Source organism: Centruroides vittatus, unplaced genomic scaffold, assembly GCF_030686945.1.
Source record: "Centruroides vittatus isolate TY-2023 unplaced genomic scaffold, ASM3068694v2 contig_846, whole genome shotgun sequence".
Classification (NCBI taxonomy): domain Eukaryota; kingdom Metazoa; phylum Arthropoda; class Arachnida; order Scorpiones; family Buthidae; genus Centruroides; species Centruroides vittatus.
In genome coordinates, this window is record NW_027122551.1 from 501,488 (window position 1) to 527,539 (window position 26,052).

Here is a 26,052-nt window from a genome sequence, read left to right on the forward strand (position 1 = left end):
TTATGCTTAGTAAGTGTTGTTCTTGTTTTCCTTTGGAGTTGCTCAAGATCTGTGTGAGTCCAATGTATAACTCCAAAAGAATATGTGAGTACTGGGATGACATATGTGTTTATTGCTTTAACTGTGTGTTTTGCATTTAACTGTGTTCTGAGAATAGCATTTAACCTACTTTGGTATTCTTTAATTAATCTTTCCTTTATTTGTGCATGTTCTGTTAGTTTGGCCTGTTGGAATCCTAAATACTTGTAGAACTCGCCCTCTTCCATGGATTCAATAATGTCTCCATTTCCAAGTGCAAAATCTTCTTTCTTCAGGATTCCTTTTTCTATGTGAAGTGTTTTGCATTTATCTAGGCCAAATTCCATTTGTATGTCCTTGGTGTATGAATGTGTGATTTGTAGGAGTTGATGAAGTTGTTTTTGTGTGGATGCATAAAGTTTTATGTCATCCATGTACATGAGATGTGACAGTGTATACTGTGTTGTTTTTTCATGTCTGATATTGTAACCATATTGCGTGTTGTTTAACATGTTGGATAATGGATTCAGGGCTAGGCAGAACCAGAGAGGACTCAAGGAATCTCCTTGAAAAATTCCTCACCTAATAAAAATTTGGTTTGTTTGTATGGAAGTGTTACTAACCCTGAGATGTAGTGTTGTTCTCCAGTGCTGCATAGTGTTTTGAAAGAATGCAATGAGTGATGGATGTATTTTGTACATGTGTAGAATATGTAGCAGCCAACTGTGTGGAACACTGTCGAATGCTTTTCTGTAGTCTATATAAGCCATGTGTATGTTTCTGTGTTGTTTGTGTGCTTGCCGTAGAATGACTGACTCTATGAGTAACTATTCTTTGCATCCCCCGTGATTTCGACGGCAACCTTTTTGTTGTTCCGTTAGAATGTCGTGTTCTTCAATATGTTTGTATATTTTGTTTGCGATACAGGATGTCAATAATTTGTAGAGTGTTGGAAGACAGGTAATTGGTCTGTATTGTGTGGGGTCTGTGGTATTGTTGTTTTTGGGTTTCATGTAGGTGATGCCCTGAGTAAGAAAATTTGGCATGTCTTGTGGATTGATGATGATGTTGTTAGGTGTTTAGCTAGTTCTTGGTGCAGTGATGTAAACTTTTTGTACCAGAAATTGTGAATGTTGTCTACACCAGGTGTCTTCCAGTTGTGTGCTCTGTTAACAGTGTATTGGAAATCATGTATGTTTATTTCAGCACAGGGCATAGTTGGTATGTTGTGCAAGTTTCTGTTCTCCTCCTCGATCCAGCCTGCATCAGCATTGTGCGTGACAGCACTGGACCAAAGAGAAGACCAATATGTTGTGAGTTCTTCTTCTGTTGGTGTGCCACTGTGCTGTGTATCAGTGTTTGCTTTGTTATTAATTTGTCTGTAAAAGAGTTTTTCATTGTTTGTAAATAATTTATTTTGTTGTTTTCGTAGTGTACATGTTTTGTATCGTTTGAGTCTACGTGCTTTGGCAGCAAGTTTTTGTTTTAGTGTATCAATGTATTCTGTAATGCGTGTGTTGTGATGTTCGTGTTTTGTGTGTGTTTTTATTTTCTTGAAAATGTTTTTGAGCTGTTTCCTTAATTTGGGTGTTATGTTGCTTTTAGTGTATTGTGTCAGCCTGCCTAATTGCTGTCTAATGTCATTTATTTGTATTTCTATTCTTCTCTGCCAGGCAGGCTTGTGATAGTATTGTGTTTTCTGTGTATTTGTCTGTGACTGTACTTTCAGTCCATGGTGTGTCACTACTGTGACTGCCCCAGCATAAACTAATGTATGAATGTCTGCGAGTGTAGAAATTGAATGAATGTAGTGTGGTATTAAGTGAGTGTTTACATAATTTAGTGTTTTTCCTACTTCCTTTGACGTGTTGATTTTTGGTATTCGTGGTCGTTGTGTGGGATCTGTGCCTGTATATTTAGTGAGTGTTTCCTGAAATATAAGTGAGAGCGTATTAACTAAATCCATGTCTATGTTATCAGTGATGGATGAAGAAGTGTCTGTAGTATCATTAGTGGTAATTGTTGTATGTGTGTTATTATCAATGCTTGTTGCTAGATTATCCTGACAGGTTACATGATCTTCATTAATGTTAGATGTTTCTGTCTGTTGATGTATTTGATCAGCAACCTGTTGTTTGATAAGTTCAAGTGTTGTTTGTGGAATAAGGTTGTTGTGTATAATTGTTCTTTTTTGATCAACAACCCTTTGTTCGGTGACAGTGAGGTGAGGATACTGTTGTGTGAATCTATGGTGTAGTTGTTGTCTGTATGCTGTCATGTTTGTTTCGAGTTTTGTGATCGTGTAATAAGTACGGATGATAAACTTGTTCATTTCTACTGTCCATTTCATCCGTTGGCGTGGTTTTCCAGCCTTTGTGGTCTGTGGATGCATTGCCACAGAAACACCAAGGCTGGGTTGGTTCCTCACATCTGTTGAGGGCATTGCAGTAGCCATGCTTGGGATGGTGCTGCTTTCGCCACCGGTAACCAGGGGAGACTGTGGCCTATTTTTCGAACGTGAGCCTCTGCCTAACCCATGAACGCGAACCTCGTTAACCCGGGCGACGTCCAAGCCGGTATCACACTTTGATCTAGTTATCACCATAATAAATATCTCCACAGAATGTGGGTGTGGTCACTCTTAGCTTCATTTCTCCCCATAGACCTTACTGGCATGGGTGTCCCTACCAGGAGCTTGTGCTCCAGCCTGCATTGCCCTATGGATCAGTAAAATTACTGGGCTCTCCCACCACGACCAGGTGGTGACCACAGGAGAGTTATTATTATTATTATTAATATCATCATCATCAAAATGTTTTAATTTTAAAACATTTACTTTTATTTTATCATTCTAAATTCTAAACTTAAAAAAAAATCTAGAACACTTACCAAAAGTTGTAAATACAATAATTGCAGTAAGGGAAAAAAAATTTAAAAATCTTCCATTTTTAATTTCTAAAACTGCATTTAAAGGTACTAAAACCAGTAGAAGTATTCTTGATAAATAAGGAGCATGGATAAATACAGCAGAAATAGCAGCCAATAAGAAATATGCTAGATGGAGTATACAGGTATTCAGTAAAGTAAGTTGTTCACCTAAAAAAAAACATTTAGTCTCATTAATATGAATATTTCATAAAAATATTATGAGAAGCATAAGACAATAATATTTAATTAAAACTAGAACAGAATTTTGTTTTAAAATGGTGTTTTTAACTGTCTTGAGCAGTTATCTGTAAGTTCTATACAAAGTTGTAATAGAAGTTATTGTGGTACTCCCATCCCATGTTCATTTTTTTTTTTTATATTTTATTTCTCCACGCTAAACCATTGTTATGCCTCATTTGGACATTATTATCAGAGGTGATAACAGTCTCAGTTTTCCAGGTATGTGCCCAATGAATGTAAACTGGACATCTTCGTGATTGGAGAAAGGTTGTGTGTGACATGTAGGAAGAAAGAAAAGAAGGATAAAACCAGATGAACTGAGGGGAACATCTTTTTCCTTTTCCTCAATGCACTTTGTTTTGTCCGGGGTAACCATCAGACCAAGAAAGGAGATTGTCGGACAAAGAGGGTCATCATGCTCAAGGAAGAAAAGAGAGAGTGACTCTAGCTGTGGAGTTGTCACAATTGAGTCTTTGTATACAATCCAAAAAAACTCAATTGATTGGATTGTGTACAAAGACTCAATTGTGTACATTGAAATTAAACTGGTATATTATTATTATAGTATGTATATTGTCAGGAATCATATGTATATTGGTATTTAGCTTGTATATTGTTGGGAATTGTATGTATAGTAATTACTTTATTTATCAATATTGTCAGGGTTCTCTTACTATATACATATATTAGTTTAGTCCAATCACATTACCACAATTAATTGTTATCATATTCATTATCATATAATGCCCAATGAAAATTTGCTTCCAAGTGAAAGGAATTACATTATATTCAAGAAGAAATAAAATTTTAGTTGTTTTCAACAGTCCTGGCAATTACTAGTTGCAGCATATCCTGGCAAAAGCCATCTGACAATATTATATCTTCATTCAAACCAAAAAATACCAGCAATACAGATTAAAAAACAAAGAGAAAGAGAAAGAAAAAAAGGGGGAACACTTGGAACAAGCACAAAAGACAGCAGACTTAAGGCAGGCTCTCAGACAAGACTTGTATATACAGTAAAAACTGCTTAGGCCACCACCTGCATTAGACAGGCACCTGTCAAAACAAGCGAAAATTTCTGGCATGGAATAGTTTATACATAGAGTCTTCGTATAAGTTACCTGTATTAAACAACCACCTGTGTAATGCGACTGCACGCATTGACTTTTGGTCTGAAACAACATACAACTGTAATAAGCAATGTTTCCTCTAAGCTGCATGGTTGTGCGACTGCACACTGCTCAAATTGTTGCCACACACAAGAATTTATGTGCCACTCAGGCAAGCATGCACACTGATTTGAATTGTTGTTTACTTATTTCTCACTCTGTCTGCAAGATGATTATTGCTACATATATTTCAATTAAATACATTACATCATTGACAAAGATAATATTTTGTATGGAAATATGTTTTAAAATAAATTTTAATCTCTACTTTATAATTAATTATTTTAATTTTTATAGGAAAAAATAAGATTTTATATATATATGCTCAAAAAAATTTTTTGCTCAGAGAAGTACGTTCCACTCATCTAGAAAAAAAATTAGAGGGAACATTGGTAATAAGTGACCACTTCCGCAAATATATCCAGTCTAAACTATTGTTCAAACCCATCTGAACATTATTTCCCTCTCCTAATATAATGAATCAGTCTAAACTCTTGTTGGAACCCAATCTCCCACCCTTGAAATTAGGAGCAAGTATTAATGAATTAGTCAAGCAATAAAGGAAATTCATTTCGATTTGTTCAAAATTGTCCAAAAAACGAAATAAATGCAAAATGCTGTCATTAGAAAATCATGTTAAAGTTATCAGAGAAAGTGAAAATGGTTTATTAGAACGGCAATTAGGGAACTGTGGGAAAATGAAATTTATTTTACCATAGCCTACAGTATTATTTTTAGGGGTATAAAATATTGTACACAATACAATTAATCAGCTGATCTCATCCTTTGATAAAATTTATTTTATTTATTTATTTGAAGCTCATATACAGTACATGTGCGATAAATAGTTTCTGTATCAACCTACCTTATTTCCACTTTATTTTTAGAAAAATCCAATAATATCCAAGTAATTTTTGCATGCAAAATATTCAAAAACAATAAACACATTAATGCAAAAATCAGTTTTACAGGTAACCTTCCTTTTTCAATTCCGTCCGTAATTGAAAATCCAATTGATCCAATTGAAAATCCAATTCACGGAATGTAATGAAATCATATTATGACAAAAAGTAATAAAATTGTTTTATTATTAATTAATAATTTTTCTTGTTGTACTTAAGAAAATATTAAATATTAAAAAAATACAGTATTTTTGAAGTTAAATAAGATTAAACTAACAAAAACCAAAACCAAAGTGATGGAGAGATACGGCGTGCTTGTATATCGATGACGTAATACATATAACTGAAGAGCAAATGAAAAGAACCAGGTTGAATTAAGTCAGAAAAAGAGTGTGCCTTATAATCAAGAAAATGCGAGTATTGTATTAATCTTTAAAATATTAGTATTAAATCTCTCTTATAAAATCATGACAATTCCTGTTAGTCAAGTTATCCGATAGAAATAAAATACAATACCAATATAGCTCTATCATTGAAAAAATTTGCTTATTTTTGCCCACTCTGAGTTTTGCTTAGTGGAAATGGCTAAAAAGTGCCCAAAATACATACGGAAATGCAGTATTACAGCACCACATGTATTGGATGACCACCTTTCTAAAAGACCACTTTTTGAAGGAACCGTGTGTAGTTACCATAGACAGGTTTTACTGTAATCAATAAATATATTTTAAAAAACCTGTATTTGTAGATCTTGTTGCTTCATAAACCTTGACAAACTTAAGTAAAATATCACAAATATACCCCTGTTCATTACCAATTAAACTCAACAGAGACACTTAGCAGAGAAAAAAACTCTGCTTAGTTCAACTTCACTGACACAAGATTGACAGGATTAAAGGCTTAAAATCTGACCCAAGATGTACAGCATATCAGGATCCGAACCATAGTACTGAACTGACAGATATGGAAAAAGGAACTGGCTACATAGTATCATTATAACTAAAATAAACCTAGCAGGTAAATTTATTTGTTTTTTCCAAAACTGGTACACAATACAAGAGATCAGAGATGGAAAAGTAATGGAGTTATAGTGTTTTAAACCAAAAATCAGAAAATATAAGAAATATCAAAAGAATACAGAATAAAATTGTGTTGAAGACAGAAAGAAGAAAGTCTCAAATTGAAAAATAATGATGAATTGAATCCTGGAAAAGTTTTGAAATGTATTAGCTTCAAACAGAATTAGACTGAATAGAAATGAAGAGTTGTAAAGTACTTAATTTTAGTATCTTAGGAAACCGACTATAGTATAATTACGGTCGGTAAAACTTCCGTTAACCTAACGGGTACTTTACGCGGATTCGAGATTAGTTTGCCAGGCCTGGGCTTTTAAGCGTGCACCGAAAAATTAGTAATAATAACGATAAATATCAAGTCAGATCAAAAGTTCAAATATATTTAATTAGCAACTAGAATGTACTACGTACAAATGTCAATAATCCAAACCAAATTTATTAACGAAAATCAACAAGTCAACCCGACAATAAACTCAGCTACTTAGCTTAACTTAATAGTAATTTCCCTTGAAATTCGACAATCAAATACTTAGAAACTATGAACAATATCTCTTACTAATTAAACGTCTATCCGTCACCTCACTATACGAAGAAACTATTTCTTCAATACTTTCGATATCGTCAAATCGTCAATCGAACTCCTCTTTAACACCTTGGATCGTCCAATTATCAATCTGGACTTCTATCAGAAAATACTTTGCTTTCGAATCTACCTTGCTCTCAATGTCGCCTCGATTTGGAATTCACCTCGGTTTGGAAATCATCTCTCCTTCGATTAACGTACGGGTTTTATACTGTGAGGTGACGTCACACTTGAGCTGGGTTACTCCCCTTATTTACATACTTAGTTGCTAACTTTAACTTTCTTTTCTGGCAACTTTAAGTTTCCGACAAAGCTTATAAACCGTTTACAAAATATTTATCATAATTTTCTGGGATGTTTAAGACGGTTTATCAAGTATTTCTCTACTAGTGATTGTGGGGACTCCCCCTCCATTTTTTTTTTCTGCGGACTGTTACTTCCGCCGGGCAGCGCAAGTGCGCAAGATTTTTCCTACGGCGCTTATTTCTCCGTGAGTTGTTTTATCTTCATTTTTCATTACTAACAAGAGAGTGGTGGGGAACCTTCGTCCTAAATAAACATAAACCCCAAACAAAAGATAATAAAACGGAAAATAATAATAAAATAAAAATAACGTTCGGACTCAGTTCCTTACAGAGTTACAACTGAAACAGCATCACAAATTTAAAAAAAGTTAGATATTGAAAAGGTGATACTGTAGAACAAGATGTTACAACCAACAGATAAAAGTTGATAAAGTTCAAAAAGTTTTATCTTATGTAATGAAATGGACTTTACCAAAGAAGTTAGAAAAACAGTTAGAAATTCCATCTTAGAAGTTGGTATTTCAGTCATTCCAGGAATTGAAGGAACTAAAAGAACTACTCTTGTTTATCCTATTATCAGTAAAGTAAGGAGAATTAAACAGACTATTGGTCAAAAAATTAAAAAACTACCATTCACTTGATTTCAGAACTAAAGCTAACTTTCATGGAATACTTAAAGAAATTTGAAGAGAAGGAGGAGGAAGAAGAGGAAGGAATAACGAAAACATGGACACAATATGCAGCTAGACTACAAACTTTTCAAATATATATATGAACAGTAAGAAATCTACAACCTTTGATAATTTATTAAAACTAGAGTTAACAATCTTCCTTACACACCGGTGATTCCATCAAAAAATACACTTACGTAAAACCAGATAACCGGAGTGGTTAGTATTCGGGTCGCAAATGTTTTCGTAGCCTCTTCTAGGCTCTTCTTCAGGCTTAGTAGTAATAAATTCGAATATATTCCTTTTTGAAATCTCAAAAAGGAATATATTAGAACGTTTGCGACCCGAATACTAACCACTCCGGTTATCTGGTTTTACGTAAGTGTATTTTTTGATAGAGTTAACAAACTGATTCAAATCAAAATTAGGTGGGGATTAATGGCAGTAGGTATTGTTACAGGACAAATGTAAAGTAATTGGCAAAATTTGCTGAAAAGCATTATGAGGCAACTAGCAGTAATCATTTCAGAATTGAAAGAAAAGTAGGAAATTTAATTGACAAATTAAACACATTTAAACACACAAGAAGAATATCAATCATGCTAAAACAAATAGAAATATATACAAAAGTATTGGCAGAAAAGTGGAGAAAGGACACTGAGACTGAGTGAGAATGAGAGAAAACAGATGCTCTAGATGTAGAAAATGCAGGCACATTTATAAGAAAAATAGAAAAATGGTAGAACTATAGGAGTTTGGATCTCAGACATGCACATTTAATCAAGGCCAAACAGAATAAAGAGGACCAATTAGTGGCAAAAGTAGACATTGAAGCAATTATTAGTAAGGCTAGACAAAATTTGAGAAGGTTGAGCTTGAAGGTTTGCACAGTTAGAATGGAATGACCCCTTTATTTATGTCAATAAATTAATTCTTTGTACTGTATTTTCATGGAATTACCAGCATGCAAGTCTTTCTGAGGGAGACCACAAAATCAGATATTTCTGTATGGTAAAAGTTGGCATGCTGGTTTATTCCAGGAGAATGTTGAAGTGCTGGTTTAAGTGAAGTTATACATCCCTCTCCAGAGATCACATTAAAAAAAAAAAATGAATGAGTTATGTCACGTAAAAACAAACAAGTTTTTGTTCTAAAACTATGAAACTATCAGCATCACAACAAAAACTACAATTATACATTTAATTTCTTCATTTTGTCTTCTTTCTAACTATGTAAAATACTTCTGGAATTCCAAAAGTGTTTTTTTAATGTGTATTTTATTGTTATTTGATTCAAAAATGAAAAAAATAAACATATTACATTTAAGAAACTCACTGTAAATTATCTCAGCTTAAACCATTAACATGAGCTTTGTGTGAAGTTTCTGAGAAAGGTGTTATTTTTAAGGTCAGAGTAGATGGTCAGTGTAGCCAACACTGACTAACTACTTCTATCACTAATGCCAGTATGTCATTAATTGTTTCATTGTCTTTTAAACAAAAACTATCTTCCTGATTTTAAGTCAGTCATATTACAATGTGCTCAGAAGAATGTTTTATTTAACGTTTAATTAACAAGTAGTTTTGTTAAATCTGATTAATTTTATATTTTAGTCACAGTTTAACTGCATGCTAGTTTCCCCCATTTTTATGTGGCATGCCAATCATTCTGAGAAAATACAGTATTTAATTTACAGGGTGACACACAAGATGCTGAACCATTTACATATAGGTTTAATTCAATATTACTCCACATAATTCTACAAACTACATACACTTTGAAGCACAAAATCATGGAAATCTGTTATTAATAAAGACATGTTCAATGTGGCCACAGTTTTGTCATCCTAGTTCTTCAAGGCAAACATTCACATTCTGCACCATTTGTCAATCTGTGTCGACAGACAGTGCAGAATGTGCCATAAATGTCCCTTTCACAAAAGTCCTGTGAACATTCTTCAGTCAAACTCTGACATTCTGTTTATCTACCAAACTATTCATATGAAAATAAGCCTCTTCTGAACACCAGGTGTTGTGCAGAATGTCCATCATCTGCATTGTCCAAGTTGCAAAATGAAGCCTTTGTTCTTTGTTCTACTTGGCTAGAAAATACAGCACTGTCATTTTATAGGAAAAGAAATGAAGGTCTGAATGGAGGAATCTACTGAATAGAGTAGTGTTTTTTAAGCTTTTTATCTCTCAGCATACTTAAACCTATAATGATCATATAATTTAAAGTTGTGTTTGTAAACATTCTATTATCATATTACTTGCCACTTAACCTAATTCTTTCCATCTATATATTTTGTACATTAAATAAGATGAATTATACTTCATGCCTATGTTTAACTAAATAAAATAAATGCACTTAAATGTTGTGACATTACTGTTTGCAACTATTTAGAGCATAAAGGCGCTCGCATGTACTTTCAGTAGCCGAAAGCTACCATCTTCAGGTAATTACCAAATACAAATATTTTTCAAACAATTGGCTTTCGAACAGACTTACAAAAATAAGTGGTGCGCATGGATGGAATACAGAAATTGAATTTAAAATAAAAGATGTTCTGAAGTGTGAAAAGAATTATGAAAGTTGTTATATCCCCAAATATATAAATAAGCAATTGAGTGGACAGTATGAACATGCAATAAAAGAAATTTGAATTATAAATTAAATTGCTTGAATAAAGATATCCACAGTTGTGGAATTTTGAGGGTTTGTGTGTTGCAACATGTTATGGCGGCAATGTATAGGTTCTCCCATATAAATAATTCTTCATGATTGTTGCACAACTTGAGTAATTTGGTTTGGGCTCAGAGGGGATGATAATCTTGGTCAAGCACTCTTTTAGCTAGTTTGATTTCTAATGTCCTCTTGATGCTCTAGGATGCGAGAGCTTAGCATTCTAGCCATGGCCGCTATGTAGTTTGTTTCCTCTCCTGAGAGTGCACGTTTTAATGGAATTTGATACACACCAGATTTTTCATTTAAACTAAGAATATCTCTGTTGTTGCACAGTAGTCTTCTTAGTGATGGTTGTGGGGTTATAGGCAATATAAAACTGTTCTAGAATGCTAAGCTCTCGCATCCTAGAGCATCAAGAGGACATTAGAAACTATAGACCATCAACCGAACTAGCTAAAAGAGTGCTTGACCAAGATTATCATTCCCTCTGAGCCCAAACCAAATTACTCAAATTATGCAACAATCATAAAGAATTATTTATATGGGAGAACCTATACATTGCCGCCATAACATGTTGCAACACACAAACCCTCGAAATTCCACAACTGTGGATATCTTTATTCAAGCAATTTAATTTATAATTCAAATTTCTTTTATTGCATGTTCATACTGTCCACTCAATTGGTTATTTATATATTTGGGGATATAACAACTTTCATAATTCTTTTCACACTTCAGAACATCTTTTATTTTAAATTCAATTTCTGTATTCCATCCATGCGCACCACTTATTTTCGTAAGTCTGTTCGAAAGCCAATTGTTTGAAAAATATTTGTATTTGATAATTACCTGAAGGTGGTAGCTTTGGGCTACTGAAAGTACGTGCTAGCACCTTTATGCTTTAAATAGTTGCAAACAGTAATGCCACAATGCTTAGGTGTATTTATTTTACTTAATTTGTAAATTAAATAAAACAGTATTGTAGTTCCTTAAAATAGCAGCAGATTACAACAATAATTATTTAAATTAATAATTTTCATTTACATAAGGAAAGAAATTAACATTAAGTCATTTAAAAGTGGCATGACAATTGCCTTTAGAAACCTACCCAATGTCCTGCTTTTTCTTAGTTAAAATAATTTGAACTAAATATGGACATTTATAAATACATTTTTGATTTACAGAAAATTTCATTTTAAACGAAATAACCTGGTGTTATGCACATATAATTTTGCTTATGAATATATATTTTTACTACATTAAGTATATGTTTAATTATTATAACAATAAAAAACTCATATAATGAATTTAGAGGTTTTAATTTTTACATGTACACTTATTGTTCTTTGGTCTTCTTTTGAAAATAATTTATTTAATAACCCTCGAAAATTTTCATGGTTTTAAAGTTATAGAGAGTGTATGAACATTCTTTTAAACCCTGTGTAGAGTCTTCCAAAGTAAATGCTACTTCTTTAAATTTTCATGATTATGTTAATTATTATCTGAGAAATATATGATTACACCAGTCAATACAGTAACTGTCCAAGTTTCATTTTTTAGCTGCATTCAAATGTCTTGCTGTCCACTAATTCTAGAAAGCTCTGTAAATGAAAATGAGGTTAATGTTACCCTAGGTATACAAAATGGTGGCTTGTCTCTGATTCCAGCAAGGAAACAGTAGGACGCACATTCTAACCTAACCAAACCTATTCTAATAAATTACCATAATTATTAGCAACCAAATTATTAGAATAGCTTAGGTTAGGTTAGAACGTGCGTCCCACTGTTTCCTTGCCGGAATCAGAGACGAGCCACCATTTTGTATACCTAGGGTAACATTAACCAAAAAGGATAACTCTGCAATTAAGAAGGTGTATTGTGTTCAGCAGTTTGCAAAGTCAGAATCACTTATTATTGTGAAACATAAGTAATCTGCAGGAGCTCTAGAACTGTAGCTGTTAAGGAAGAAGTGATAATAGATTTGCCAGATTGAACATAGGGAGAATTTGATGCATGATTTAATCAGATGCTGTGTGACACAAGATGCAGATATTGAAAAATTGTAATGGGCAAATATAAAGCTTGGATAATTTTCCGATGTTTTAATGCACATTACAACATTCTATTCAGATAATAATTAACATAATTACAATAATTTAAGATAACATTTTTTTTTTTTTTGAAAAATCCCATATATAAGGTAACTTTAATAATCAAATTTGTAAAAATAGTTCAGGGTTCAGAATGAAAGTACCTGATTGCATTTATATATTAATAAATTTTTTTTTTTTATGTTGAATAAGATCACTATGAAGTTATAAATTGAACTTCATAATGAGCAATAATTATATACCAATTATTTGACACAATACACTTACCAGTTCCATCTAACAATTTTCCAAGCCATCCAAGTTTTAAATTAATTTCAGTACGCACCTGTTCTACAACATGCATCATATGACTAATAGTTTCATTTATTAACTGAAGATTACGTAAAGTTTCTTTATAATTTTCTGATGTTTTTATTTGTTGTTGAAGGAGTTTTTGAGTACTATTTTCTGAAAAAAAAAAATTATTATTTATTTAAAGAAATTTTTATATTTCACTTTAAATAGAATATATAAAATTATCAAGTACACAAAAAATCAATTGAAAGTTTAAGAAAATATTCATCCCAAATATTATCAATTTTATTTACTTATTTACAAGATAAAATTTTATTTGCACACACGGAAGTATATTGTAAACCGGGGTCGGAACATCTATATATACCGGCAGAGTCACGTGACCCTCCCCATTATAAAATGGCAGCCTTTAACACCTTAATTAAGAGGGCCTACACACACTTGTCTTCTCAGATAGCTCTCCGAGCCGAGCTGAGACATATTGAACATGTAGCCAAAGAACATGGTTATCCTGCCATCACACACAAATTGATCTGCAGATGGCACCATTGCCAAGAACTAGACCCAACCCAGGCATCCTATGACGTTCCACCCAGTATCATCTTGGTTACTTACAATCCGTACCTTAAATTGCTATACTCTGCGATAGCTAGGGAAACGAATATTTGCATCGCTTATAGAAGATGTGCTACAATATTCGACATTTTACAGAATAAAAAAAAACACCCCCAACAAAGAACAACTCCCGGGGGTGTACATCATCCCACTCGTGAACCATAGATGAGACATAAGCCTGGTCTACGTAAGATCCACGAAGCACTCCCTAGGAGTGAGAATGAAAGAGCATACAGTGGATATTCTACACACGAGGACCACTTCTGCTCTAGCCATCTATGCCTCAGACCCGGGCGTAGAACCAATGTTCAATCAAGGGAAGGTGATCCACACTATGCAACCACTATCTTAGATGGCTAGAGGCTATTTACATCTGCATGGCTACACTCAAAGATGGTAATTGCATTAGCCATAAGGATGAAATCATTCTGTCAACAGCCTGGCAGGCGCTTGTAGACAAGAATGTACGATAATCTACGGCTGTTAACGGGGTGCATGCCCAAATCACGTTATGGATATCCATGCGATAGAGTTCTCACTGGTGTTCCAATTGAATTTAATTTGAATTGCATTCGTTCAGGAGTTATTAGTTACCTGAAGAAGAACCTGAGAATTTAAAAACGTTCATAACGGTCTGTTTATTAGAAGATGCACACTGGTAACAGGCTCAGTGGTATGTTTGTTTGGTTTATTTTACTCAATACATTAGTTGTAACCAGTAAGTCTGTGCTAAACTTTTGTCTCTAGAAAGAATGATTACTAAAGTTTTCCCCATTCAGCAAGTGTTGTGAAACTATTGTCACAAGGTTATAAAGTAACACGTTTCAAGCACGTTACTATACATGAGCAGTCAAAAAGTTTCCAGAATTGTGGTACAGCACTGTACTGGTAAGACATGGAAACAGTTACCTAATCACCTTCAAAGTATAACCCTTCAGTGCACACACACACACACACTTCCCCCATTGATCTTGCCACTGTTGACAGTGTGGCCGTCGGCCATGTTATTCACGTATTTTATATGTTTTTAATATGTAATATAACTAGTGTTAGAAATTCCTTTGTTCTTTGTATTTGATGTCCCTTCATGGCTGCAAAACATATCCCTTTGAGATCCATTTTCAGCCTGGACAATATGTTACTGGTCATTTCTACATGCAGGTTTTGCATAGGTTTTGAGATGCACTTCAGAGGAAACAGCATAACAAGTGGTAAAAAGTGTGATTTCTGCATCACAACAATGCATGTTGTGATGCAGAAATTGAGCCACTAACTACTTGTTATGCAACAATTTCTCACCAACTAGACTTCCTGTCATTACCCAACCATTGTACTCATTAGATCTTTCTCCAAGTGACTTTTTTTTGGCAGTTCCCTAAGCTAAAAATACATCACAATAAGATGTGTTTCACAACCACAGAGGACATCAAATCAAATGCAATGGCCAAACCCCTGAATATTCAAAAAGAAGCCAGCCTTCCAATAGGCTTCAACAATGGCAGGATTAATGTGGCAAGTGTGTGTGTGATGAAGTGTCCTACTTTGAAGGTGATCATTTCCACACGTTCTACAATTACAGTGCTACACCACAGTTCCAGGAACTTTTTGTCTATACACGAATTTCATATTAATGATGTTAATAAAATAGTGTAAATTATTACCAATCTTCTCCCAAACTTCCTTGGCCTTGGACTGGATTGCAGATAAATCTGATAAAATTTCTTGATGATTTTCTAATCTTTCTTGTTCATTTTTATGCAAATGATTACTTGCTTCATCTTAAAAAAGAAAACAAAAAAAATTTGTATCAAATTAAAACAAAATATTTTGAATTTCTTTAATTAAACAAAGATATACCTAATTTCTCTTTTATGCTATTTGTCATATCAGCCAACTCTTTTTGACCAGCTGCAATAAGTGCTTTCTCTCGAAGAATCTCTCTCATGTTTCCTGCTACAAAGTTATGAATGTTATTTTGAGCCACTTTTAATCTTTGCTGTTGCTGCAAAAGATCTTGTTGACCTAATGCCATTGTATTTAAAGTTTGTCGAGTCAAATGGCTAACTTTTTCTTGATGAGTTTGAATAGCTTTCATAGCATCTAATTGATATTTAGTTGTTGAAACTAATTTATTAACAGTCATTTCTGTTTTTGCTGAAAATTGCTGTTGACGTGCTACATAACATACAGCTCTAGCTCTATTACTTACTATTTGATATGCATTCCAAGTAGTTGAATCCATATTTTTTGTGCATTCTTGTAATGTCTGAAATAATATAATTGTTAAAAAATTGATAAATTGCCAGAACATTACAGGTGGTAATAATAATAAAATTGACAACAACAATATTGAGTTAATTTTATTATTATAATGCATGATCTTCCAAAACAATGTTATCATTTAAAATTATTGTAATCGTGTTAATAAGAATGTATAGTACATTAAAACATTGGAAAATTGTCCAATATTTACATTACATATTCTAAATGGAAAATGAAAAATTGTCCACATATTTCCATTACAATTTCTAAATGTGTGCATCTTGTGTCACACAGCACACACCCAACCAATATACAACAAAGATACTGGTCTCCAGTCAGAGATGAATAGTAAGGTTATCAAATTAGAACAAGTATCGAAGGCCTTACAATACAATATGTAAAATAAACTAAAATGGTTCTTACACAACAACTGAAGAAGTGTCACAAATCCATTCAATTCCATTGATATACTGGGACCAGATAACACCACCGGATTTTTGAAAGAAACTCTCAAATATGATCCAATGTTTGCACAATGATCACCTACTATACATCCGGACAAGATAATCCCTAACATTGAGAAATTGTTAATATCTGTTAAACCAGAATAGAAAAATCTTTTTAGATGGAAAACTTTTTCAAACTACAGAAAGAACAAAACACTTGAGAAGAGAGAATGATTCAGAATAACATCATGGACAGCAGATGGCTTCATCAGAACCAAATTACCTTGTTGAAAGCTGACAAAAGAAGAACCCTCATTCAAATAAAAAAAGCATCTTACTTGTCCCGGCTAAATGAATACATTGTAGACATTGTAGATACAGAATGTGAACTATCAATGAAAACTATTTACAGCACCTCCAAAACAATCTCCAGGTTTGCCAGCACTAAATTAGCTAAAACATTACAATTACACAGAGCTATTGTGACATCCCGACACCCCGAGGCTCTTTGTGTTTGCTAAAACACAAACCAGGTATGAAACTTCGATCCATAGTTGATAGAGACAGGTCTCCTACTATATTACTAGAAAAACATAAACATAGGATTTTAGCCACAGACCTGAAAGATAACAAATTCTCAATACAAGATCCACAAACATTAGTTGCCAAATTAAATAAAATTACATTAAAAGGACAAGTACAGCACTGTGCTAGATTTTGCTTCACTATATCCATCGATATGTTTGAACCATGCTTTGATATGAGTGTGCCACACTACTAATTTGATTGATATGAGTGTGTCTCACTACTATTTTGCATAAGTCCCCTGAAAGGGAACTTATGCAAATTAGTAGTGAGACAATTAGAGAACAATGTTTTAGGCAAGTTCTCACCAGAAATTATCCTCTACAACAGACATGTTGATGATATTCTAACAATATGAAAATCAAAACCAGACATCAACAAGATATTAAATGCTTTTAAAAATAACTCCTATGGTCTATATTTTAAATTAGAACACTGCAGCAATAGTGTGTGTGTTTTTATTCAACACTCAACAAGCATTTTACAGCAAACACTCTGAAACCCGTTTCTAAATGCAGCACTGCAATATAGTGAAACATTTTTAAATGTTTGCTGCAAGTGGTCATTGCAGTGAAGACAAAGCAGCTTGAACTACGCTTTATTAGCAAAGCAAAATGGATGCCTCTACATCAGAAATGTTCAACATTGTTTTATGCTACAGAGAAAACCAACTTAATGTTACCATAGATGAAAATACAATGAAAAAATTAAGTTCAGGTAAATATTTTGATATTTATACACATTCTTGAAATAATAAATTAAAATTTATCTGTGATTGGTATTGTTTAATTTTAATTAGGTTATACTGAAATGATTAAATAGAAATATAGAATCAGTTTTTAATTTCAGCTAAGGAAAGACAATACCAAATAAATAATAATCACACCGTACACATTTAAGATGTTTAATTTTAAAAATATGCTATATATTTTTCAGATGAAACGTTGAAACAGATACTGCGCAGTATTCTTCTCATCTGATAATATTGAAAGCACAGGTGAGATGTTTTATTATTCATTTAAAGCATCATAGAGGCAACTATGATAAAATTATAATACCAATTTAAGTACAGTGGGTGATTGGTTAATAAACAGATCGGATAACAAACACTTCATGAAAGATTTTTATGATCGGACAACAAACACACGTTCGGGTAACGAACACTTCACTGAACAAACATAAAAAGAAGCAACGAAAATAAGCAAATACAGATTGATTTTCCCTTGTCTTCAGATAACAATTCGAAACTTTTCAGAGCACGAAAGACATCAACATCAACGCTCAACCCGATATATACTGATCAGATAGTATTCCTCAAACTTTAAATACTCCCTTGTAATTCTAGCCTTTTATTTTTCTGACAGAAACAATTCTTTTATAGTATTTGCGAGACTGTCGGGTGGGCACTCGTTAAGTTTTGCGCCGGTTTTTATTTTCGAAAGGTGAGAGTATAATAGCAAAGGTAGAGAGTGGGCAGAAGATGTCTGATGTTACTGAGCAGTATGGCTTGAACAAATCTAAAGTAGGGCACAGTTCAATCTTATCTAAGAAAGATACAGTATAATCAAGAAGACTCAAGCAGCTAAAGGAGTAACAAAAATCACATCTAAGAAATAAAGAACATTGAAGAGCTCACATAATGAAACCTGAAATGGATCTAATGACAGAACACCAAGAAATTCAGCAAGATATGTTTTATTATGAAAAAGAGAATTAATGTCGATATCTGCTATTAATTAAAGATTTTTTGAAGAAGTGGGAGATGTCAGATCAACAGTCTTAGAATGGCATCCAAACCAGGTTGAGGTTAATAGGATTGGGAATCTCTACAATTACAATGCTATTAATTACTTCTGAAAATCCTGAAGAAGAAAGGAAAGCAATCGACATTAGACAGATTCTTTAACCCCCAAAAACAAAAAAACATAACTAATAAAAATGCAAGACTGTATATAGGTAATTTTATTATTACATATAAATAAACTTAGTAAGAAAGTATATATTTTTTTATTTTTTGGGGTCTCCAGAACTAATTAATCCCATACAAACCTATGGTAAATTGATAATCGGTTAACAAACAATTCGGATAGCGAACAAAGTCTTGGATGGATTATGTTCGTTAACCGATCACCCACTGTATATAAAAATCTCTATAAACTATAAATAAAATCTCTTTAATATATGTATTTGCTAAAATCTCTTTTCCACCACAGGTTCAATAGAAGACATTGCTCACTGTCAAAATAATGAAACTGAAGCAGGGAAGAATGTCAGTAAGTTAGATTTTGTAAATATTATATTTTATGAGTTTAAAAAATTATAGCTTATACTATGAAGCAGTTATTTCTAAGAAAACAAGATCCGCTATCCTTAAATAAAACCCTTCATTTTATTATAATTTATACATTTAACACATTTATGATAAAATACTTTGAGTTTGAATTTTTTGTAAATAGTCTTTAGATTAAGTTTCTAAAAAGTTAATAATTAAAGAATCAATATAGTTATAAATATGCTAATGAAAATGTAATATTTTATAGGAAACCATCCCTCTATAAAAAAAACCTTATAGAATTTCTTAGAGAAATGGATTTGCAGTTTCAGAATCCAACTTGTAAGAAAATTAAATTATGGGGCCAAATAAGCCAAAATCTAAAAAATGAAGGCTTTGGCGTAACTGCAATAGAGGCCAACAGAAAATGGCAAAATTTAATGCCAGCATACAGGAGGAAGAAAGATCAAATAAAATGATCTGGAGGTGGCCAAGTTCCCTTTTGGGAGTTTCATGATGACTTGGACAATTTCCTAGCTTCAAAAGCAAATGTCAATCCTCCACCTTATATATTATCATCATCAATATTTTCAGCAACTGAAGAAAATGATATTGTTGAGGAAATTGGTGGTGCCTGTAGTTTGGATGATTGCCAAGAGAAGACAGGCACCATCAACCAAAAAAAGAAGAAAAATGTCCTTCCAAAACGAGACTCCCAAATTGTTTCAGGCCTACATAAAAAAACAAGATGAAGCAGATGAAAAATGATGAAAGAGACTTGAGGAAATAAAACACAAAAAATTAAACATTTTCAAAAATATTTTAAATATTGTACAAAGAAATGAAGGAAAAAAGTTAATTGAAATAAAATGTTTAAAATTGAATTGCTTGTTTCTTAAATTTTAATTAAAAACTAGTTTTATGTATCAGACTCAATTACATTGGGAAACAAAATGAAAGCTTTTTTTTGGCACACAAATAAAAAAAAAACCCGATCCTAATAGAATTTTTTATGCTGTTTTTAGATGTATAAACAGTTTGTCTCCATCACATCTGGTTATTTTCTGATAGCCAATTTAAATGTAAAATATATTTATTTAGACAACATGCTTACACTTATTTATCTATCTTGTCTAAAATGGCTATATGTAGAGATTCTGCTATGTTTGGCATTTAGAGAATCCCTCTTGAGTGTCCAACAGTAATCAGCAAGCATTCTTGAATTCCACTGGCCCTGATAACTCTTTTTCCATGATAGAGATATCTTGATGGAAACACTCCCTATGTTCATCACTGACAGCACAAAGATTGCCGGGAAAGAAATCCAGGTGGAAATCCAAGAAATGCATTCTGAGGGACATATTACATCCCATATCTTTGTAAGATTGTAAGAGCTCATTCACAAGTTTGCAGTAATTTGGAGTTATCCAAGAAATTTTGTGAACTCTTGTGAAATCTTTGAATGATTTCCATGCTGACTTTTTGACTGCACTTAACAAGCTTTTAGATTTATCATCTTTAATTAAAGTTCTTATTTGTGGGTCCATGAAAACTTCAGCTTTGATTTAGCATCACTTATACAAAAAATTTTTCCTTCAAATAATGAAATCCAGTATTGTTTACATTCATTGCCTTGACAAAGTTTTTGAAAAGTCCTAACTTTATATATCCAATGGATATGCTGAATCTCCAAGTAAATAATAGTTATCTCCTAAATAATTTGAAGATTCATTAAAAAACATTATAAGTAGGACTCCGCTGCCAAACCTGAGAATCATTGGCACTACCAGGCCAACGAACAAATGCATCAATAATTTGCATTTCAGAATCACAGATTATTTGCAATAGAACAGAGTGCCTTCCTTTCCTGTTGTAATAACTCTGGCTGTCTTTCTTTAGAGCATTTATATATATGTGTGTTCCATCAATCCACCCAATTATCCCAGGCAACAAAAAGTACATAATTCTTCAAATTTATTAACTGTTCTTTCCAAGTTATCAATTGGCCACCTAACAAACTGACCAATCACATAACACATTTTTTTTCACAAAGTCTATAAAGATTGTGTGTGCGTGACCTTTATTCACACCAAACCTATCTCCACTACTTCTAAATGACCCAATTAGCAAGAGTCCAAATACTTAATAATACTTGCATTGTAGGTGAAATAAGAGGTCACCCTTTTTTATTTGATTTCTCTCATTAAATTTATTAATTTTATAATTTCCTATAAAAAATAAATGCATCATCAGTTAATTTAGAAATTAATAGAAAATTTAGCTTAACAGAAAGTTAAAAACGTACTTCTGTTGAAGCTTATGTGAGTCTAAAATGAGACTTGAGGTCATCCATAGAATATGAAGGTACTACCTCTTCAATGTAATTTCTTATCTTCTATCATTTAGATTTTTTTGCATTCATTTGAAACAGTGATGTCGATCATTAAATTTTTTTACTTCCTTTTCTATTGTGTTGTAATTCGTTAAATATAAAACATTGCTTTCTAAAACAGAAATTAGTGAACAAGTGATAGTACCATCTTGCTTCAGCAAAAAGCATTTGTAAAATACAGTCAAACCTGTTTTTATGCGCTCTTTTTATGTGCGATTTTTTTTATGCGAATTTTTAATTTGTGCGGTATAGTTGGCGACTAGTCTCGTGCGATTCGTCATGTCTCACGTTGACTTATTATAGCTAAATAAACTTATTATAGCATAAATGCACTTATTATAGTAATATTATTGCATGAATATGCAAAAAATGAAATAATTTACTTTTTAAGTCAACAAAACACCACCTGGACAAAAATATGTAAAACAGACGATAGACCAGACGATGCAGTCAAGTGCTGACATCTGTTGTCAATAAATTCTATTTCGTACGGTTTTGAGTTATTTTCTATGTGAGACTTTTTTTATGTGGTCCCTGTTGACCGCATAAAAAAATTATTTTTTTAATTGTGTTGCGAAAACTATTATTTACAGCCATTCGTGAAGTTTCGTGAGATTTTTTTTAATGCATTTTTTTTAATGCGGTCCCTATCCCCCGCATAAAAACAGGTTTGACTGTACTGTGTAGTGACATATAGTGGTTGCTGCTTATGATGTCATTTATGCTAAGTTTTGCTGAATAAAAAATACAACCATAATGAGGCACACTTCCTGGATATAAATACGACTCTTCAAAATGGATATATTAATACTAGGATGTCCTACAAACCAAATTAATACCCGTTGTTCATACCTTCCCATTCACACAATCCATTAATGTATAAAATCATGGCATTCAGAGTGCTAGTCGGAAGGGCATATACACACTGTTCAAGCATCACAGACACCCTGAAAGAACTCAAATAGAGGAAATAGTCAAAATACACAGACATGATAAAAAGGTCATTCAAAACATAGCACAAAAAATGGAAAACAAGCATCCACACTCAGAGGTACTCAACAAACAGAAGTGCATAATTACGGATTTTGATAATAGACTCAAATCGATTTATAAACAAATTGCTAAATATTTAAAAGTCAGCTTATGCTTCTGTAGAAATGCCACAGTCTACAAATTGCTACATAACAGCAAGGATGAGATAGATAATAATAATGCACTGAGTGTATATTCTATCCCACTAACAGATTCAAGATTTAATCACCAACTTATGTATATTGGGTCAACAATTAATCTTTAAAATGCAGAATCAATGAACACAAATACAACGTAGATAACAGCAAACCCATAATCATTTTAGCTCAATATGCAAAAGAGCCCGAGGTGTCCACAAATCAAAATGAAGCAAGAATGATAAAGAGTCTACAAAAAACAGTGTCTAAGAGTTCCAAGAACATTGGAAACATTGAAAATATTCAAGACACCACATTGAAAAATGGTAGTATTAATCATAAAGACTCAGAATCCCTATCAGTTGCTCTTTCCATGGCAAAGGAATATACAAAGGTATTATAATAATGCAGCTTTGTTCTTTTACTGTAGAGACAATAGCTGCTTTATCATGCTTGTGGTAAAGAAGCTTTAATACAGCTGGATAAGCAAGCAATGACATAGTTTGTTTCATTTAAAATAAATTATGTCATTTACTTGTTTATCCAGGTGTATTAAAACCACTTTACAGGCAATATACCCTATAACTTAACTCATAATTATTATTATTTTTTTGCTGTACATAAATAATTTAAAATTAAGATTTTGGGTAAGTTGTTTTATATATAATTTTTTTAAAACAAAAATAAATATCTAATTAAAAATATGCTACAATATTCATATTTTATTTTTTAAAAGAAAATTAGCATTTGTTATTATATGAAAAAATAACTTTTAAAAATACCATTGTATCAGTGCAGGGAAAAATAGTTCTGCCTTCAATAGCAGATTGACAATTCAATAGTCTTACACTAAGTTTTCCAATATCTTCTTCATTCATATTTTGACATGATTTGATTTTAATTATGATCTAGGAAAAAAAAGTATAAATAATTTATATATTAATATCAAAATATAAATTTCTAAAACAAAACATTTAAATTACAGTAGTTATTTATAAAGAAACAAGCATAGCTTGACTTTTAATAACCAAACATCTACAAGGACAGTTCAAAATTGACTTGCTTATTTTGGTGTAACTTATGTCACAGTGGTCCAATTATGATATACACTTGCTGTTGTAGAGACACTGCCTTTCTCTCCCTGCCAAGAATGAATACTACCTTTTGGCAAATGCATGTAGCTAATCAAGCATATGTTGAATAATGTTTCTAACAAACACAGAAGAGCTGTATCATAAAATTTCACATGAAGACGATTGTGAATGAGCTAGAATTTAGTGCATAGGAAACACGGTATGGAAAAACAACTGTTGTCAAAGAGAAGTGGTGCAATTGTACGATATGTATCATATTTTATATAATTCCTCTAGTATATTGGGCTGTTTGGAAAGTAATTTCATTTTTTCCACAGAAAAATAAATGCAATATTCTTATAATAAATAAATATTTTATTGAATTACATATATTGACCATTTTGGTCAAATACCTGTTGTCATTGTTTCTGGTAGTAGCATGATTTCACATTCATAAAAATTTTGATCGTTGTTTACAAAAAACTGATCCAAGTGATTTTTGACATTGTCATTTCAAGTAAATGTCTTAGTTAAAAAAAATTTGTATAGACCAGAACAAGTAATAATCTGAGTGTGCCCGATCTGGCGAATATGATTGGTGTGATAACACATCCCATCTAAGCTATAACAGTTTCTGACAAGTTACCAAACTTGTGTGAAATTTGGCATTATCATGGTAAAACATTACACTTTGTTTGTTGATCAATTCTGGCCTTTTCTGTTTGATGATATTACTCAGTTTGTTTACTCGATGGCAGTACACTTTCGAATCAATTGTTAAATTGTCTGGTAAAAGCTCAAACAAAATTTCTTTAAAATCCAACCATAGAGAGTATCTCCCTTTAATAACATGTGAAACCCATATATCGAGCTTTGAAACGAAACCAATTCCTTTTAAGTAATAATAAATGGTTCAATTTAACATATTTAATCTCATAGTGATTTCACATGTTGTTATATGGCAGATTGCTTCAATCAGTACCTTTATTTTGTTTTCATTGGCTTCAAATGGCCATCCAGAATGTGGTGTATCTTTGATATTAAAATTGCCAGAAAGCAAATTTGTAAGCCAGTTTTGGCACTGTCTTTTTCTCAACACATCTTCTCCAAACATGTACCACAATTTTTTTCTTGTTTAAACAGCATTTTGATTTTTTAGTTATAAAAAAGCAAAATATGCCAAAAATGATGCTTTCGATTTTCCATATTTGATGGGTCACCGAAGAAAAACAATTGTACGGAATCAAACAAAATTTTTTACAAATAAGCCTTAAAATGTCAGCTGTCAAATTATATAATGAAAATGTGGCTGGTAAAAATACATCTAATTCCTCTAGTAATAAAAAAGCGAAATTACTTTCCAAACAACCCAATAATTAATCTTAAATTAACTTATAATGTAAAAAAGCAAAACATTTTTCTTTTGATCCAAAAAATATGCTGAAATTTCATACAGAACTTCAGTCTTAGGATAATAATATACATTGGATAAGTATGTTACTTTTAGTTATCTTGTGTATGGAGACTCCTATATCTAAATGTAACTTCTATTTTAGGTTATCACGTATAATTAATTTACCAAAATATAAAAAAAATATATACTCTATAAATTGCCATTTTACCCATGATTCTAATATTTTAAAACCAGTTTCAAAATAATAAAATTTAGAGCTTTAAACATATTATTTATTTTATTTGTATTGAAAGTAATAGTTCATAAAAAATAGTATCTCAATAATTTGTAATAAAATAATATGAAGATTACAAAAAAATGATGATTTTATTTTTCAGGACATCAAAAGAATAATTATGTATTAACAAAAAATGTCCAAGTGCTATAAGGGGCTGGTTACAAATCCAATTGTAGAAATAAGAAAGAAACTTACTACTTTTGGTCTTCCAAAAGATGTATTATGAGCAGGATAATTGAAGAAACTTTTTACAGATTTTAGTGGAGTAAAAAATCCTATTGTGTAGAAGAAAATATCAGAAAAGATAAGTGTGTAATGAAAGGTGAAGTAAAAGAATATGGTAGACTCCTGTACAATGCGAGGGATATGTTCCGCATTGTAGGAAATCACGTTATAGGGGACATACACTATCAGACCAATTTATGCAAGTTCAAACATGTCTCTACATTTTTACTGTTATCGTAATTTGCTAATGAGATGTGATTCAGTTTGAAATATTATTGTGGAGAGGGATTTGTTCATATGAATGGGACAGATATTGCTGAATTAATTAATTACAATG

At 32.3% G+C, this 26,052-nt stretch overlaps 1 protein-coding gene across 2 annotated transcripts in view; it reads right to left on the reverse strand.

The window, feature by feature from the left end:
- LOC136982473 (protein brambleberry-like) overlaps positions 1–26,052 on the reverse strand; it is a 55,268-nt gene that overhangs the window by 23,477 nt on the left and 5,739 nt on the right. For both annotated transcript variants that reach the window (XR_010881897.1, XM_067278962.1), the window contains exons 2-6: positions 23,509–23,634; positions 15,458–15,866; positions 15,262–15,378; positions 12,959–13,138; positions 2,908–3,114 (exon numbers count right to left, since the gene is read on the reverse strand). Coding sequence is in view for 1 of the 2 variants with exons in the window: in XM_067278962.1 (XP_067135063.1) it covers positions 2,908–3,114; positions 12,959–13,138; positions 15,262–15,378; positions 15,458–15,866; positions 23,509–23,634 (1,039 nt within the window). In the remaining variant the exon portion in view is untranslated. The remainder of the gene's footprint in view (positions 1–2,907; positions 3,115–12,958; positions 13,139–15,261; positions 15,379–15,457; positions 15,867–23,508; positions 23,635–26,052) is intronic.